Source organism: Haliotis rufescens, unplaced genomic scaffold, assembly GCF_023055435.1.
Source record: "Haliotis rufescens isolate VD_foot unplaced genomic scaffold, xgHalRufe1.0.p SCAF_123, whole genome shotgun sequence".
Lineage (NCBI taxonomy): Eukaryota > Metazoa > Mollusca > Gastropoda > Lepetellida > Haliotidae > Haliotis > Haliotis rufescens.
This window is the reverse complement of record NW_025963806.1, coordinates 66,358-84,153: the sequence shown is the minus strand read 5'-3', so window position 1 is coordinate 84,153 and position 17,796 is coordinate 66,358. Positions and strand designations below refer to the sequence as shown.

The 17,796-nt window shown below is 39.9% G+C and overlaps 1 protein-coding gene across 1 annotated transcript; it reads right to left on the bottom strand.

Annotated features, from left to right (window-relative positions):
• Positions 1-2,365: 2,365 nt before the first annotated feature.
• On the bottom strand, positions 2,366-17,295 carry LOC124117441 (zinc finger protein Gfi-1b-like). The gene is made up of 4 exons (XM_046479343.2): positions 17,121-17,295; positions 13,374-13,580; positions 12,503-13,072; positions 2,366-2,929 (listed from the first exon to the last, which is right to left on the bottom strand). Exons 1-4 carry the CDS (start codon positions 17,218-17,220, stop codon positions 2,706-2,708), a joined length of 1,101 nt encoding a protein of 366 aa, XP_046335299.1. The 5' UTR covers positions 17,221-17,295; the 3' UTR covers positions 2,366-2,705.
• Between the last annotated feature and the right edge of the window lie 501 nt (positions 17,296-17,796).

The following is a 17,796-nucleotide window of genomic DNA, read 5'->3' as shown; positions in this document are numbered from 1 at the left end:
GGGTAAATGAAACATTTAAAGAAAGACAATAGGCTCGTGCAATGGTTTGAGTGAGTGAGTTGGCTTTAACGCCGCTTTTAACAGTATTCCAGTTATATCACGGCGTGTCAGCTTAATGTGGGAGGAAAGCCCGAAGTGATGCAGGTCTCAGACGTTTACCACTTCGGTGAAACCCACGAGTACGGGTATGGTGCTGACAAACCTAGAAACATAATCGGGGCGAACCGGGTTTCGAACCCACATGATAGGTTTCTGGCGTGCAAAAGGGACGCAACTCTGCACAGCGAATTGCGGCGCCTTGGACGACTGGGCCACACGTGTCCCCTCGTGTAATGGGAAGACCTGACATCTTTCATTGAAACAAGTTGTAACAACACTTTTTTTACGAGTTTTTTCTGCTCGCTCAAACTAGAAAGCGATAAGCAAACAGGGTATGGATTACCGAGGCTTCAGTTTACACAAACAGTAAACTACGTTTATAACCAACACGCTTATAACGAACTGTCTTTTTTGGTCCCTCAATTTGCTGTATATATACTGTATACATGTTTATTACGAACTACGGTTATAACGAACTAGAATCAGAGTTCCCTTTGAAATCGTTGTAACCGTAGTTTACTGTACATGTTATGTGAAATATGGACTACAGAAGCAACCTGTTTTCATTCTAACACTTTATTGCGTCAAATGTATTTCTGTACATACACATATACAGTTATAACTTTATACAAAATATATCATAACAAACAGTCAAATAAATTATACAAACATATGTCTGATAGATAAAAAGACACAAAACGAGTTTTATATTCCAACAAGAGCACTTGCGTAGATGGTTTGTGTGTTTTTTAAATCCGCACACGTCATATATGTTTCTCCGCGTGTGTAAGTTTGAACATGTTGTTTGTTTGTTTGTTTGTTGTTTAACGCCGCACTCAGCAATATTACAGCTTCATGACGGCGGTCTGTACATAATCGAGTCTGGACCAGACAACCCAGTGATTGACATCATGAGGATCGATCGTCGCAAATTGGATACGATGACATGCATCAACCATTCAGCGAGCCTGACCACCCGATCCCGTTAGTCGCCTCTTACGACAAGCATAGTCGCCTTTACGACAAGCATGGGTTGCTGAAGACTTATTCTACCCCACGACTGTGCTGTTAGCTATAGCAGGTGGGTATGAGGTTGGTCGAAACAACGAGAGGCACAAGGTTATTCAGTATTCATAAAACAAACCACTATCACGTGACCTAGGTGGGGAGACAACGTCTGTTTGAATACTCCCAATCGGGGTGGCATTAAAAGGTATCAGCAGTAGACGGATGTAGAGAAACTCCCCATCACCTGACATACACGAACTCACGTGTATTTTCCTATGTTTTTGTCAGAAAATCAGTAATTTGGGTACAACAAAGTCATTCTCAACGGAAAACCAGCTCCTGATATTACGAAGTTGTAAATACGGGAAAATCAGCTCCTGATGTAACGAAGTTAGAGGAAAGTCAGCACCAGATATAAGATTATATAACGAAGTCGTAAATACCGAAAAGTCAACCCCCGATATAACGAAGTCGTAAATACCGAAAAGTCAGCCCCCGGTATAACGAAGTCGTAAATACCGAAAAGTCAGCCCCCGGTATAACGAAGTCGTAAATACCGAAAAGTCAGCCCCCGGTATAACGAAGTCGTAAATACCGGAAAGTCAGCCCCCGGTATAACGAAGTCGTAAATACCGGAAAGTCAGTTCTTGATATAGAGAAGTAATTTAAACCGGAAAGTCAGCTCCGGATTAACCGAAGACTACACAGGAAGGTCAACTCTGATTATGACACACTTCACAGTGAATAAATATTGTTTATGTAGATAACGAAATTAGGTTGCGACGAAAAACAATCGCAACAGTTTGTTACATCAGAAGATAACTAGATTACAGCGTACTCCTGTTGTCTCGAACTCAGCCAGCCAATATTGTTCTACTGACAAATAATCACATGTTATGCTACATACCTTATATATCATTCTTGCAAATAATTGATTGTGGACTTGACAAACCAGAGATCGATAACATGAGCAACTGTCAACGCCGTGTAGGTCAACGGTCAACGCCGTGTAGGTACATTGAAGCACAATCAGACAGGGTCATTTATTGGAAACTTCCGTTCACATTTAGCTTTTATGGGTTTACGAGTTTATTATGGGCCTATTCGGCCTCGAGTGAGGAAGTAAGATTGTTCAACGCCGCTTTTAACAGTGTTCCAGTGATATTGCGGCGTGTCAGCTTAATGTGGGAGGAAAGCCCGAAGTGATGCAGGTCTCAGACGTGTACCACTTCGGTGCAACCCACGAGCACGGGTATGGTGCTGACAAACCTAGAAACATAATCGGGGCGAACCGGGATTCGAACCCACAATCAAAGGTTTCTGGTGTGCCCAAGGGATGCAACTCTGCACAGCGAATTGCGGCGCCTTAGACGATTGGGCCACACGTGCACCCCATTCGGCTTCGAAAACCCAAGGCGTCACATACTGAAAGTAGCATTAACCGACACAGTCTCTTGTACCATGTGGAGATTGGGGGGCTCAATGGTGTTTGTCTTCATCATAACATAGCCCAGTGTCGATATAGTCATGAGCGGAGCATTAAAATTATCACCAGGCATTGTTCACCGTTCTTCGAGATCAAGCTTGTCTACTGAGGTCTAGTTGATGTTAATAAGGTTTGTCACGTGATGCACGTGCGAGGACAAGGTCAGCGCGTGCTGTGTCTCAACATGGCGCCTGAGGTCCACTTTCCGCTGAAACGCACGACCACATCTATCGCAGGCAAAGGGTTTGAATCCAGTGTGTTTGCGGCTGTGGGTGATGAGGTTTGAGGACTGGCTGAACGCTTTGCCACATTGAAGACACTTGTGAGGTTTCTCGCCTGCAATACAAACAAATAAGATTTATTAATTTATTAATATCACCGGGCGGCGTGATGGGGTGAGCGGGGCACGGGTGGCCCAGTCGTCCTAGGCGCCGCGATTCGCTGTGCAGAGTTGCGTCCCTTGGACACGCCAGAAACCTATGATTGTGGGTTCGAATCCCGGTTTGCCCCGATTATGGTTCTAGGTTTGTCAGCACCATACCCGTGCTCGTGGGTTTCACCGAACTGGTAAACGTCTGAGACCTCAATCACTTTCCTCCCACGTCAAGCTGACACGCCGCGATATAACTGGAATACTGTTAAAAGCGGCGTTAAACCAAACTCACTCACTACTAATATCACCCGCCATATCACGTCGAGGCAAGCGCTGATACAGCTTTGTGGAAAGGTGAGGTGCGTTGTGTGATTGGCAGTTCATGATCCAAGGTAGCCGTGTAATTAATTGTCGTTAAACCATATCACTCAATGAGATATTTACAGTATTATGATACGTTTTATTACCCTTTGTGTAAGAAATAATAGAGTTAATAAAAATCGTTTGTACATTAGTGCAAATATCACTAATCACACCAGAGTATTGATTACGTCACCCGAACGGCATCGTTGACGTCATTCGAATCGTATTGTGACGTGAGGCAAAAATGACGTCACACTAAAACAATGAAATAATGGGTAATAAAGACACGTGTAAACTCGCATGTTGGTCACACTGATTTTACGAAACTCGTGTAAGAATTCATGTATTACCCCCAATTCTGCTCGGGAAATCCAAACATTCTGTCACTCGTTTCGTAAAAGCATTATGACACACTACTTGTATAATAATTTTTATTTATCAACCAAAACTGGCTCCTATCCTATCGCTGCAATGAAATTTCATCACAATGCTTTGCAGACCATTGTGACGTCATTGTTACCATGATGTCACAATTAAATGACATCACTAATCTCTGCCACTGAAGCTGGTTAGTTGTCCTTGTTACGTTCAAAAGACTGGTCAATACTGTTTACAAACTGAATATGTTGAACGATATGAAGAACGATTTTCGCTAATAAACAGAATCTCACCCTCGTGTCTGTTGACATGAAGTATATCAACGCTCGTCGATAGAAAATACAAACTCCTCGGAAGCCTGGGGGTCTATATTTTTTTATCAACTTGTCTTGATATGTCTGATATAAAAAATACTCGGATGAGATTGTCTTTCACACTAAGTACAAGCGATCAAGAAAACAACTTCCGAATGGATGGATCCAGTTGGTTTCAGAAGGGGATCTGGATCCACGGATGTGTGGAAAAACTCGGCGTGATGAGCGAACACATTCGTGACCAAATCGTGTTATTCCGGGACAAGCCGCAGGTTACGGAAAGAGGCGAGTGGTGACGAACGGAGCGAACACTTTAACCTCCAGGCTAACCCTTGGGGAAAAATACAGGGTTTATTATGAGCGTGAGTTTTTGGAGAAAGGCCAGAGTTATGAAAGCCGTTGTCAATTTACGACTTGGTAAAAAACCCAAAACACGGGACTGTCCAGACACATCACATAACATGATCGGGACAATTCCTTGTAACAAACCCACGATCAGTAGATCCTACGCGGCTAAGGGGCGCAACTCTGCACACAGAATTTGTGGAGCGTAAGGATTACCCATTACCCCGTGGACAGAACACAGAAAATAAAATCAAGTCTCATTTTTGCATTTCACGTGTTTCGCACAATCGTATTTCATTCATTAACAATGATTTTTTCCCGAATGATCAAGAGCATGTATTACGTCATACATCAGTGCCAGAGACATTGAAATTCCCAAGAATCAGGGAAATGCATAAAATATGATCCACGTAAAAAATGTCATCGAGATAATGTCCCTATTTTCATGGGAAACAAACGACTCTCGTAACACCCTTCTCTCGTTAAAGGGGGGCACCCGTCTAAATGTCATGTCCTGTTCTAGTCATAAACGTGATTGATGCGGCGGGACGATATGTCAACAGCGAGGCTACATTAAATATTTATAATGTTAAAAGTCAGCCTCATAGCAATCAGCGTGCTTTACGCAGGGGCGTTACTCGGATCAAGCCAAAGACAAATCTAATGGCAGAATGTGGTTTTCTCTTTCCGATCTCAATACCAATCAGACCACCCGTTGATAAATGATGGCGGACGGCGCGCGGTCCGGCGGTGACGTTTATTCTGACATTTGAAATCTGAGCTCGTGAAATGTCAAGCTCCATTCAATAAATCCCACATGGAAATTCCTAATCAGTTTAATCCTGAAGGTGTCCAACAATCCTACTGTGGTCGTACAGATTGTCCAGCATCCTCCATTGAACCATGTTTGATATGGGGATGGGGGAGGACGTAGCAATTAGTTTATGAAGTAATGGGACAATTAGCGCACGCGAACCAAAGATGATAAAAGCATGTTCTGTGTATAATCTCACTTTAAAGCTTTTGAAAGAGAGAGATTTGTTTCTAGACGAAGCGGCACAAAGTACGAGAGCTGGTGAGCGAGTGTCGTTTCAAACAACGTTTAGATATAGTCCGGCAATATCACGGCAGGGGGTATACAAGATTGGAGTTTACACATTGCATCCACGTAGAGAATCGACCCGCGTCTTTAAATTGACGAGTAAACGCTTTATCCATTAGGCTACCATTCCGCTCTGCGTACAGCCGAGATGAGCAATGAGATTTACAAAACCAAACTGATCTACGTGAGAATGAGAGTAATGCAATATGATTTATTAAACAAAGGTTTTCTACGTGAAAATGAGTTATGCAACGTGATTTATAAAACCAGAGTTTTTTTTATGTGATTATAAGTTATTTTTTCGCTTAACTTTAATACGATAGTAAGAAAGACGTTTTTCTAGAGAAATAAATGTTTGTGTGCAGATAAAATGAGAAAAATCTCCCTCTGCTAGATTAACTTAAATTCAACAAAATACACAGGACAAGGTGTTTAAGACATGTCCGAGAGGAACTTGCTTTTTAGGTTGTCATCATCGGTTGTCAAACGAGTGGGCTACAAGTACTGAAGAATACCAGCTTCAGAAAACGCACAGCCCAGCTGTTTCCTCGTATATGGTATATGAGTTTGTAAACTCTGTTTTTCGTTTGCACATGGTTTTTTTACGAATTTATTACAGGGTTTATTATTGATCATATACACGTGTCTTTATACAAATTTGGGCGGTCGGGTAGCCTAGTGGTTAAAGCGTTCGCTCGTCACGCCGAAGACCCGGCTTCGATTCCCGACATGGGTACAGTGTGTGAAGCCCATTTCTGGTGTCACCCGCCGTGATATTGCTGGAATATTGCTAAAAGCGGCGTAAAACCATATTCACTCACTCTATTATACAAATAAATAATTATAAATACATTCATTCTGTTGAATATTAGATATTGTTTTTTCTATGTTTAGAGCTGACCTGAAACGAAGGTATTTATTAAATTCATTCTCAGAATATAAATCATAATAATTCTCGTTATATTCAAAGTAATAATACTTATACATTTAGACCTTATATCTATTTTTTTAGTAAGAGTTATATTTTCATCTGTATTTATACGTATATTAACAGCGTGAATTATACGTAATGATCTACATTTTAACTAACACCAAGAATACATCTATGTACAGTGGAACCTGTCGAAACCGTACTTATGTGGTACCAAAAGTTTAGTCCGGTTTAGACAGAGGTCCGTATCGGTGAGATCATAGCAGAAATAAATATAAGGTTGAACAAAATATAATTATTTATCAGAGTAAATTCGGAACCGTCAATATCTGATACAGACAGAAATCCAGATTACTCAGAGTCCGGTTTTGACAGATTCCAATGTACATTCATTCACTGATCTATAAGTAGAGCTTCCCCTGATTGCACCCATTCTACCGATTATGTAACAAAACATACATAGGCTGTTTAGTTTTACTCACACATATATTCATATAACGTTAAACACTTAAATATCAATCAATACTTTGAGAAGTTTAAGGACAGTCGCACTTAGCGTCCGGGGTCTAAGCTTAGCGTAGCTTATATTAAACAACGTGAATGCCACATGCAAACTGAAATAAAAAAATAATATATTACGAAAATATCTGTATAAGATTCGATTACATTATTTAATTGATACACATCGGTGATGCGCTTTTAACTCCGATAAAACTTAAGCGTTACACGTGTTCATTGTGCCCGTGGTCGCATCTGCTGCCAGCTGGGGGCGCACGTGCCCAGGGCATAACGGGTAGAGAAGGTGCGTGCGTGTGTGTGCGTATGTGCGCTTCGTACAGCTGTGGTAGGTGTTACACACGCATTGTCACAGAAGTCTTCAGTGTTAAAAATCGGACCTCTGACTCGCTTAATCTCTGTCACAATGCATTTAACCATGTATTACTTTTGTTTTGACATGTTTACCGCCAACACACGTTGAACGCGCGCGACATCCGCCCTGTCAATTAGGACAAAAGTTTTCTTCTTAACCTGTTTCCAAATAATTCGTATGTATCTCTTCTACAGCAAGAGCGTGGCACGTGATTCCCTGTACATGACGTAGCTGTCATTTGTAAAAAACAACAACAAAAAAACAAAAACAAAAATCAACTTTTTTTATTAGCCGAGCACCATATGGTTTTAAATGCTCTGTAAGCCTATCTAAGTGGTGCAGGCACAATGAGACCCGCTCGGGTAGCCGGACGTTCCCGAAACGCCGGACACAACCTAACATCTGGGGAAATAATTGCGTTATTGAATTGTGTTATTGTTGTATTGAAGATTCACCAAACATAATCCCATTAATCACGAACCAGAGATTCATGAATTACCGATTTGAATACAACGTTTCTTTTGTCTCGTTAAAAAATAAAACATTAAGTATTTTTGAATGTCGTTGACTAAATAAATATCGAATTCGATGTCTATTATATTTTTTATCAACGTTTCACTTATGTTAGTTTGAATATCCTCTCGCGTGTGTATTAAGTTAAGATTTTAAAATCTATTTAGGATTCAGTTTTGATATTACTATTTATACACGCCGTGATTCAACTGAAATTCTGACATAATGGCCCGAAATTACACACCTTGTTCCGAATAATACGCCAGGAAGAAATTAAAGTATACAAACAAATATACAGCTCATGGACTCAATTACATAGCAATACCTATCGGAATATGAAACATAAAAAAACCCGACTTTTTAAGAATTGCTTGGCCTTTTATAATGGCAGGTAACTTGTGCTTTAATACAGTTAAAGATTCTTTTATTACGGTATTGCTGGATTCGTAATCCTTTAAAGACGTCATCGATTTAAACTGTTTACTTTGTATTAATATTTCGATGTCGATTGACGTTGTGAGTCTTTGTTCTCCTGTACATCAAAATTCACGTTCCGAGAGTCAACGAATCGTTTAGGATACAAAGGCAATTTTGACACAAACAGGTGAACATTTGTACATTTCAAAACAAGCTTTAAGCCTATTCCAATGACACGTGATTCATACGCCACAGATGCACGCTCATCAAAATAAAATGTTTAATTTAATTTAATAAACTGCGACATCAAATGTTTATCAATAAATTGTGAAATTATATTAATGCATTATTATCTGTCTATGAAAGAAATAATCATTTGAGGTGTAACAAGAGTCTTTGCATGTGAGGGAAGTGATGCGGAATATAAAAATACTCATGTCGAACTAGACGTCAATATAGCGATACCAAACACGACCGCGTCCAAGCTGACGCCGTCAGCAATGAGTGAGTGAGTATGGTTTTACGCCGCTTTTAGCAATATTCCAGCAATATCACGGCGGGGGACACCAGAAATGGGCTTCACACATTGTACCCATGTCGGGAATCGAACCCGGGCCTAAACAACAATAGAATGAATTAGAACATGATTATAGTTACTTTTGACTTTGCGTGTATAAACTCAATCTTGTGTTAGTAAATGATAACAACACTTATTTTGTTTAACATTCAAAATTTGAGAACAAACACGTCGCGCCACGGAGCTTACAGTCGGGTAATGTTAAAGGGGGTCTACACTGAGGATCCCTTGAACTGCCTGGGTTAGAGTGTTGGGACGTTCAAAACTCATGTCTTTTCGTGTCATTAGGGACATTCCAAAATTAATTCATGACCTGCTTCATTTAAAGGGTCATATTTTGAAAACAAATAGACGAAGTGGGCCGATCCCGACTCCCGACTTCCAGTCGTCCTCGAGAGTCCAATCTAGAATTGGAGATATAAAGCGGTTTATTTATTTATTAAATGGCTGGTACACTACTTGTGGATCTGTGGATAAGGCAGTTCATGCTGAAGACTCGGCAAATTAGTACACTGTCGGGCAAAAGAAAGTGTACACTTGATAGTGTCTAAATAGAGAATCTCACACGAGTGCCTTTGATATCAAATTTATCAACACGAGTTGATAAAAGTGGAAAAAATTCCGAGGCTTGCCGAGGATTTTTGCCACTTTTATCAACGAGTTATTATCATTCTTCCAACTTTTTCAATTTCTAGACAGTAATTAGCGGTGTCTTCAGTGTAAAAAGTACTGCTAACAGCTTCAGTAGCAGAGCCATCAGTGATGTCATTTGATTGTGACGCCATGGTAACCAGTGACGTCACAATGGTCTGCAAACCATTGTGATGTAATTTCATTGCAGCGATATCTACAGTGTAGATATCTCTTGATCTAATCCAAGCGATATCTCCTGTGGGAGCCAGTTTTGGATAATAAAATGACAAAAAGGGTTAGTTTGTATTTTTTGTTTGTCAAGTCCAATCTTCAAGTGTGTACTTTCTTTGCCCGGCTGTTCACTAAGGCAGCAATGTTGGACCATTTTTTGGCGTAGAAAACATTCCAGGTTGTACAAATGTGTGACCCACCTGTCCTCATACACGTGACATTAATTATTGACCAGCAACACATCGACTAAATGATCAATGGATCCAAGGTCGATTTATATCGATCTGGCTGGATCTATCATCGATCTTGATTGTAAACTGAGAATATGATGATAGTGGGCGATGAATTAGGTCAGGAGTAGCAGTATGAAAAACATATTAATACCACGCTCTCCCCACCACCCCCTCCCGTGAGTGACCTTCAAACCCCACGAGTGACCTTCAAACATTGCTTCAACATATCACAACACGTCAGCTTTATTTGAATATATAAGATAGCTACACGATAAATCATAAAGAACAATGAAGAATGAAGCGTGGTCTAATTCACGATAAAACATTGTTCGATCATGACGTCATTTCAGGAGATTCGAATATGCGCTTGCAACTTGGTGACGTCATACATTTGACGACGTTATTTTGATAGAGGGCAGTGTCTAGCAAGTGGTTCACCATAGCGATACGCCGATATTAGGAGAAGAGGTACATATGATCGACGTGAGGATTGTGAGGATATGCGGAAAATACCAAACTTCCCCCACCTTTTCGTAAAATGGACTTGTCCTACATTTCCGATTTTGGTAAATATGTTTAAAATATGTTTAAAGTTTATACATATTATCAACATCCTTACAGAGGTTGTACATGATGTTTATATCTCATATAAGAAAAAACACTATAATATTTGTTGTTGGTCTTCTTCACTTTGGGGAAACCACAATACGTCGATGGTCATAATCGGCGCGAATTAGGACATAGACCTACCCCGTTTTCAATATAGAGGTTTCTAGCGTAGATTTGATACCTCTGGGGCACCAATCAGAATGCAGGATCCTAAAATGTAATGGTAAAATCTAGGATTCGAACCCACGACCGTCCGATCATCCTGGGACAACTAGGGGGCGCAACTCTGCACAGCGAATTTTAGTTCCTTACTTAGAACACCCATATCTTTATGTTATCGGGACAGAAATCTCCAACCTTCGATTTTAATAAAGTGGCGAATGATTTTTGCTGACGAATCAAATATGTCCATAGATACATTTTATAAAAAATATTTAAATTGGGGGTATTTTCGTATGTGTCAATATTTCACTGGTTTTCGATCCGGGAAGAGTTCGATATACTGTCAGTCAGTCGTTAACTAGAAAAACAACCCGGGTCGTTTATGTAGTGGTCGTATTTACTTAATTGGTTATAATTTGAATGAAGAATTAATGTAAATACTCAAATTGATTTATCACACCTATACAATACGTATTACCTTTCTACGACTAAACTGTCTGTCTGTCTGTCAATACGTATGAAGAGAACACATGTCGGTTTAACGTTCTAATATGAAACACCTCAAGAGACAATATATCAACTACGTCAACAGAGTGAGTGAGTGAGTGGGTGAAAAACGGGTCTTTATCTATTAAATGTTTTGCCGTGAGTGAATATTGCTTACTGTTAACAAACTTGCAGCTGTTCGTGGCGAGCCAGATATCAAGGCTGTAACACCCCCACCCCCACCCACACACGAACACACACGAACACACACACACGAACACACACGCACGAACACACACACACACACACACACACACACACACACACACACACACACACACACACACACACACACACTGTTTTTACAGAACCTCGGAGTCGTGTTTCTTCCTTACTTAACAAGGGTTGACTGATATGACAATTTCACAGAGAAATATTTAATAATATGCATAAATATTCAAAAATAATTATTGGGGACATGGCCGGACTCTAAGACAAGGCGGGACCGGTGGTCTGGGGGCGGGAAAACAGGCGTGGTATGATGATTATGGGCATTTTTTGCCATGAGTGACCCTGAGATCATATCCTTGAAGGACCTAGGTGGCCCAGCGGTCTAAAGTATCACCTTGACCTTGCAAGGATCAGTGAGTGAGTGAATGTTGATTTACGCCGCAGCAATATTCTACTACAACAACCCCAACTGTGAAAAGTCAAGTCTGCACCAGGCACACCGGGATCTGAAATCATGAGCAAGGAACGAGTCACCTGCTCCGCATATAACGAGCCTTCACAAACGTAACGAACCAGAGAACTTTTCTGAGCAGAAATCCTGTTGTGCATGAATCGGATAAGTTTGGGTTCGAATCCCGTAACCAAAATCCTTCTTTATTTCGATCTGAAAGATGTCTTAGTGTTATAACTGTGAGAATCCCCGTGAAGATCTGGGGTAGAACAAGTCTTCAGCAACCCATGCTTGACAAAAGCGGCGAATGACGGGATCGGGTGGTCAGGCTCACTGATTTGGTTGATGCATGTCATCGTATCCCAATTGCGTAGATACATGCTCATGATTTCAACCACTGGATTGTCTGGTCCAGACTTGATTATTTACAGACCGCTGTCATATACAGTTCACTACGGTTATAACGAACTCAAAGGGACTACTAATTTTAGTTCGTTATAACCGTAGTTCGTTATAAGTACATATACAGCATGACTACAGCAAGAAGTCGGGACCAAAAAGTAAGTTCGTTATATCCGTCAGTTCGTTATAAGCGTGTTCGTTATAACCGTAGTTTACTGTAGTTGGAAAATGGAGTGCGGCGTTAAACAACAAATAAACAAACAAACAAACAAACATAATCGACCTACCAGTGTGGATGTACGTGTGTTTCTTCATATCTGACTTCTGGTGGAACCGCTTCCCGCAGTAGGGGCAGGGGTAGGGCCGAGTGTCGCTGTGAATCAACAGGTGCGTGGACAACGTGGACGATCTCTTGAAGCACTTGCCGCACTCCTTGCACTCGAAGCTCTTCTCCTGAGTATGCACAGAGCGATGCTGGTCCAGACTCACGGAATGACCAAATGTCTTATTGCATACGTCACAGGCAAATGGCCGCGTGCCACTATGGCAACGTCGCACGTGCACCTCGAGCCCGTGAGGCGTGCTGAAGAGTTTGTTGCACTGCGCACACTCAAATGTTGACGCGATCTCGTGAGAGTCCTTCTTGTCCGACATGTGAAAACTGTCTCGGAGGTTCCCGCCGAGTCTCGAGAATAGAGTGGGATCTGGCCTTGTCGGACACTTGACATACTGGTAGGGGTAGAAGATATTGTGAGGGAAGAAAAGCAGACTGTCCAAGGGCACGTGCATATCCTTGGCGGGGCCCGCGAACAGGTAACCCGGATGTTGCCCAATCTGACTGTTTTCACATACGGGCACTGCAAAGAGATGTCATGCATCATTGAATATATCCCAGTGATTGCTTCAAGTACATGTGTCTCATGAAAAAAACCAAATTACTTCTTAATAATAACCTTTAAATTCGGTTAATAACTTCATTGTGTCGTGTGTGTGTACCGAGATGTTGGGAACGAGAAAAAATATTGTTATCAAGAATGAATATTTTCAATGCAGGGTCTCAAACTTTAAGATTGACATACTCTACCCGTCAACAAAACATATCTTTGTTTAAAGCGTATTTAGTTTAAGTTTGCTTTTCTTTCCAATTTATACACTCACGGAAAGCTTTCGAATGGGAATCTTTCACGGTCGAGAGTTGTGTCCCCTGTTCTTGCGTCAGCCATGGCCTGAAGGCTGCAAAATTCCCACCAATGGTTGATATTTTTGATGACGTCTCTTTGTCCTGATCGGAACGGTCACCTGATATATGTTCTGTTCCGTGGTCGCCTGTATTCACAGGGGAGGCGCAGTTGTTGTCGTTCACATCTGGGAAATGAAAAGCTGTGTTAAAAATGGTTGACTGGAATTATTCCGCTGTACCTACATGTCTTCCTACATGCCTACCTACATGCCTACCTACATGCCTTCGATGGGACTGAACCGAGTGATAAAACCAATACAAGAAGGTGCTTGGTCCGTGCTGACATGGTGACGTCATAGTGGTTAATGTGACGTCACACACTCGTTACGTCACAATAGACTTTCACTTTGAAATGTCACATGATATTTTATTTTCGAATTACCACTCCTCATGAGGATTTCAAGTTACAACAAGGCCCTAGCAACCTATACGTGCCGTTTTAGGTCACTAAATGGGTTGGGTTGTCGGGCTCGGTTAATGCGTGTACCCCACGGTGTGAGACGTTGCTCATGCTATCAATCTCTGGTTTACTTAATCCAGACTCAACTTTTTCAAGCCGCCGTCATATCACCGGAAAATTGCTGAGATCGGTGTTAACGAAGTAAACAAACAATCAAATTGCCACACGATAATTATTTTACAAGAACGTTTTTTCAGTGAGAATGTCGCAAATTCGTTATATCTCTGAGTATAGAATTCGTTTCGGATCTATCAGCACCGTATAGCGCTTTATTGACGCGGATTTTATCATAACACTTGACAAATTACAAACACTATTGCAATGAAAACTTGTTCGTGTCATAATTAGAACTGGAAACCAGTGCATCACGGCCCGCTATAGACACGCGAAACCAACCAGGAGATGTCTGCCGGATTGTGCCAGCGGAATGGGCTTGCACACGAGCGCTCAGCTCGCAGAGGTACAAAGAATTAATTTCAGTAAAAATATTTGTTTGTGACTGCCATTAGACTCGCAACTCCAAGGCAGAACAGGGTCATTTGTGACGTCACAAGCTAATGACGTCACGTGTCGAGTTTATCATACGAGCATGTGCGTCATACGGATTTTACGAAACAAGTGTCAGAATTCTTGTATATCCCGAGCGAGAATGTTGGTAATACATGGATTCTTTAAAATCAGTATGACACACATACGAGGATAATAATTTCTTTATTACCCAGTGTTTCTTAATCATTTTGAGCTCCTCCTGTAGATAAATGCACGGATAAAGACCGCCGTCTTACAAACCCACAATTGTCGAATGACGTCAACTTCAGTATGACATCGTTTCTAATGTGACGTCATTCCGATCGACCGTCACAATAAGTTTACGCCGTGATATAACTGGAATACTGTTAAAAGCGGCGTTAAACCCAACTCACTCACTCACTCACAATAAGTTTCTAATGCGGTCAACAATGGCCTCCGGATGACATAAACGATACACTAAAGTCCGCGAGAAAGAATATTCGCACCCGTTTTTTATTTGTGTTATTATATCACACTATGGGTAGTAATAAAGACTGTGACGTCAAGATTTCCATTGACTGGGATAAAAATACAGTATGTATATAATAATAAGTTTCTACTCAGACAGCTAGATAATGTAAAAGTAATAAAAAAACACAATTGTTTATTGGGGCCACAAACACACAACACTTTTATCTCGCACGGGACCTGTAACATTCATTATTTTAGGACGAAACTAAAAATTTAAATAAAAAATTCAGAACAAATGAGGAATGGATTGACGCATTACCCGTCTGTAGTTGATTATCCGTGCTTTTTAAATTTGATTAATTTTTTTTAAAGAAATTGCAAATATTACAAATTATTAAATATATATATAACAATGACTTCATTGAAAGAGGGTGGTTAGCATATATATCTTTTTTAATTTGATTTATTTTTTTAAAGAAATTGCAAATATTACAAATTATTAAATATATATATATATGTATATAACAATGACTTCATTGAAGGAGGGTGGTTAGTATATATATATATATATATACTAGTATATGTATCCCTTTCTTACATTGCGGACGTTTTAATCATGTTTATCTTGCCTTCTTCATTCCATTTCTCACCAAAAAGAATGTTAATATAAAACATGTAAATAGAACGGAAAACCTAAATGCAAAATATTTTTTAAAATGCAGATAAACATATTCATTGCCGTAGGTTTGGAGAAGTGAAGCCGAACTGACCTTTCTGAAAGTTGTTCTATCTCATATGACCAAAGAAAAACAGCTAACTTCACATTCGTCATGAGAAAACTGTTCCCAAGCCTTTAAATGTATATGAAAACATCGTATTTTACAGTCGTACAGTATCAGTAAGCATTTACTCAAATCTCTTCCAATCCAAAATAAATATCTTCATGTTTTGAAGAAAGGTAAAAAAAAGAATCATAAGCGCAATCAGTGGCGTTTAATTGTTTTCTTTCCTTCTCCCATTGATTTTCCACAATTACTATTTGCGATATATTATTTTGGATTCGGAAAAATCAGTGTAAATAATTCTTCTGTGACCAATTAATCTCCACTGCGTGTAGAAGGGCGTCTGTACGCGTCGCCGGGTTATAACTCGAGTGTGCACCTTAGGCGCTGATCAAAGAAACATCTAGATAATATAAACATTCTTTATTTTCCGATCTCCAATGCAAGCACCTTGTGTCATTGAAGTACTCGGATTTTAATGCCAAGTATCAGTTCTCCATATTCTTTATGGATATTATAAATATTTGATATGAGTAATACGAACACATGCAACGCACTGTAAATATATAGGATTTTGTCATGTAGTTAAACACTTACGTTTACATAAATGAAAATCAAATCATTCACAGACCGCGCTGTTTTTCCCTCATATCAGCATATAGGCCTAGAAATATTTCCATTTTTTTAATATTTTTTTATTAAATATGGTGTTTATGAACATGGAACCGCAACACTGTGTACGTAGATGTATCAAAAATACATGTATTAGCATTCGGTTTCGATCACAAACCAGTGCCGTTCAAATAGAAGTACAAATTATCCCAACATTGTGAAGTTTAAATTTTTTCAATTTTTTTTAATCCATTTTTTAAATTGTGAAGTTAACACTTATTTTTTTGTGATTTTTAATGTGACTCTTCCGTGGCTCTGCATCCTCAGAAGACATTTAACTTGAACATCCCGGTTATGTTTTGTGATATTATCCAGGGTAGGATATCCTAACCAGTGCTGTTCTGTGAAGCAAGTCTCATTAATAAAAAATATTTTCCTAAAGGCTTGAAATAATTATATTAAGAAAACATCGTCAAATATGAAATTGTCGCTTAGCTGATATTTCTTTTTGTTGTTTTTTCTCTGAAATACTGTTATAAAGTTTATCAATCCTTAGTTTCCCCAAATAACTGAAATTTTGTGACACACCAGAAAACATTTAGGATACGCGTAGTGTCCTTTGTTGGAAAAAAAATGTTATAGAATTTTAAACAGTCAATCCTCTCAGCGAGAACAAGACCTTTATCGATACACAACGCCTAAAACTGCATAGAAAAAAAATCAAGTGATAAATAATTTTCATAAAGTTATAACACGTCTTTTTAATTACAAAATCGTACGGACATTGTATATATGAAAATATGAAATGGCTAGGATATCCCTTTCCTTACCTTTTCTCCGTGGGATGACGAGCTGGAAGGCGCTAGGTGTGCAGTCGGAGGAATCTTCCAGGGAGGTCGTCATCTTCTTTATCAAAAAGGATCTTGGCATCACCAAAATCTGATTACCTTAAATCTAAACACTTAACTTCCTTTACCGAAGGCACAAACTTTACCAGATTAAATCAAGTCGCGTGCACTCTGTCCATATACTGATGTAAACCCCGCCCCCTAGCTAATCAGATAGTTCCGCCGCACGTGCGCGTAGTAATCTGTACACCAGCTGCAACCAATCACAGCTAAGCTTTCAAGTAGCGGTCGCGTGGCTGACAACCACACTCTAAGATTAAATACCAGCGCAAATATTTAGTTCATAGAACCGTGGCTCGATCTTTACCGTTAGAATTAATACCGTGTTTGTGGTACACCGCGTCTCAATAGACGGTGCCTAGTCACACATGGTTTGCGGTTAAAAGCAAAGTACCCGCACAAGGCAGCAGAGCTCTGCGAGCAAGCACTACGCGTCGACTCCACAGCTGATGTCTCGGTTAAAGTGACATAAATTAGGAATATTTTTGAAAATTTAAATTTAAATTTTAAAATATTATTTAAACCAAAAAAAATAAATCTCCCTCAGCTGTGAAATGAGGCTTGGAATTTGAAAAGGGAAGAAAGTTTTCGAATGATT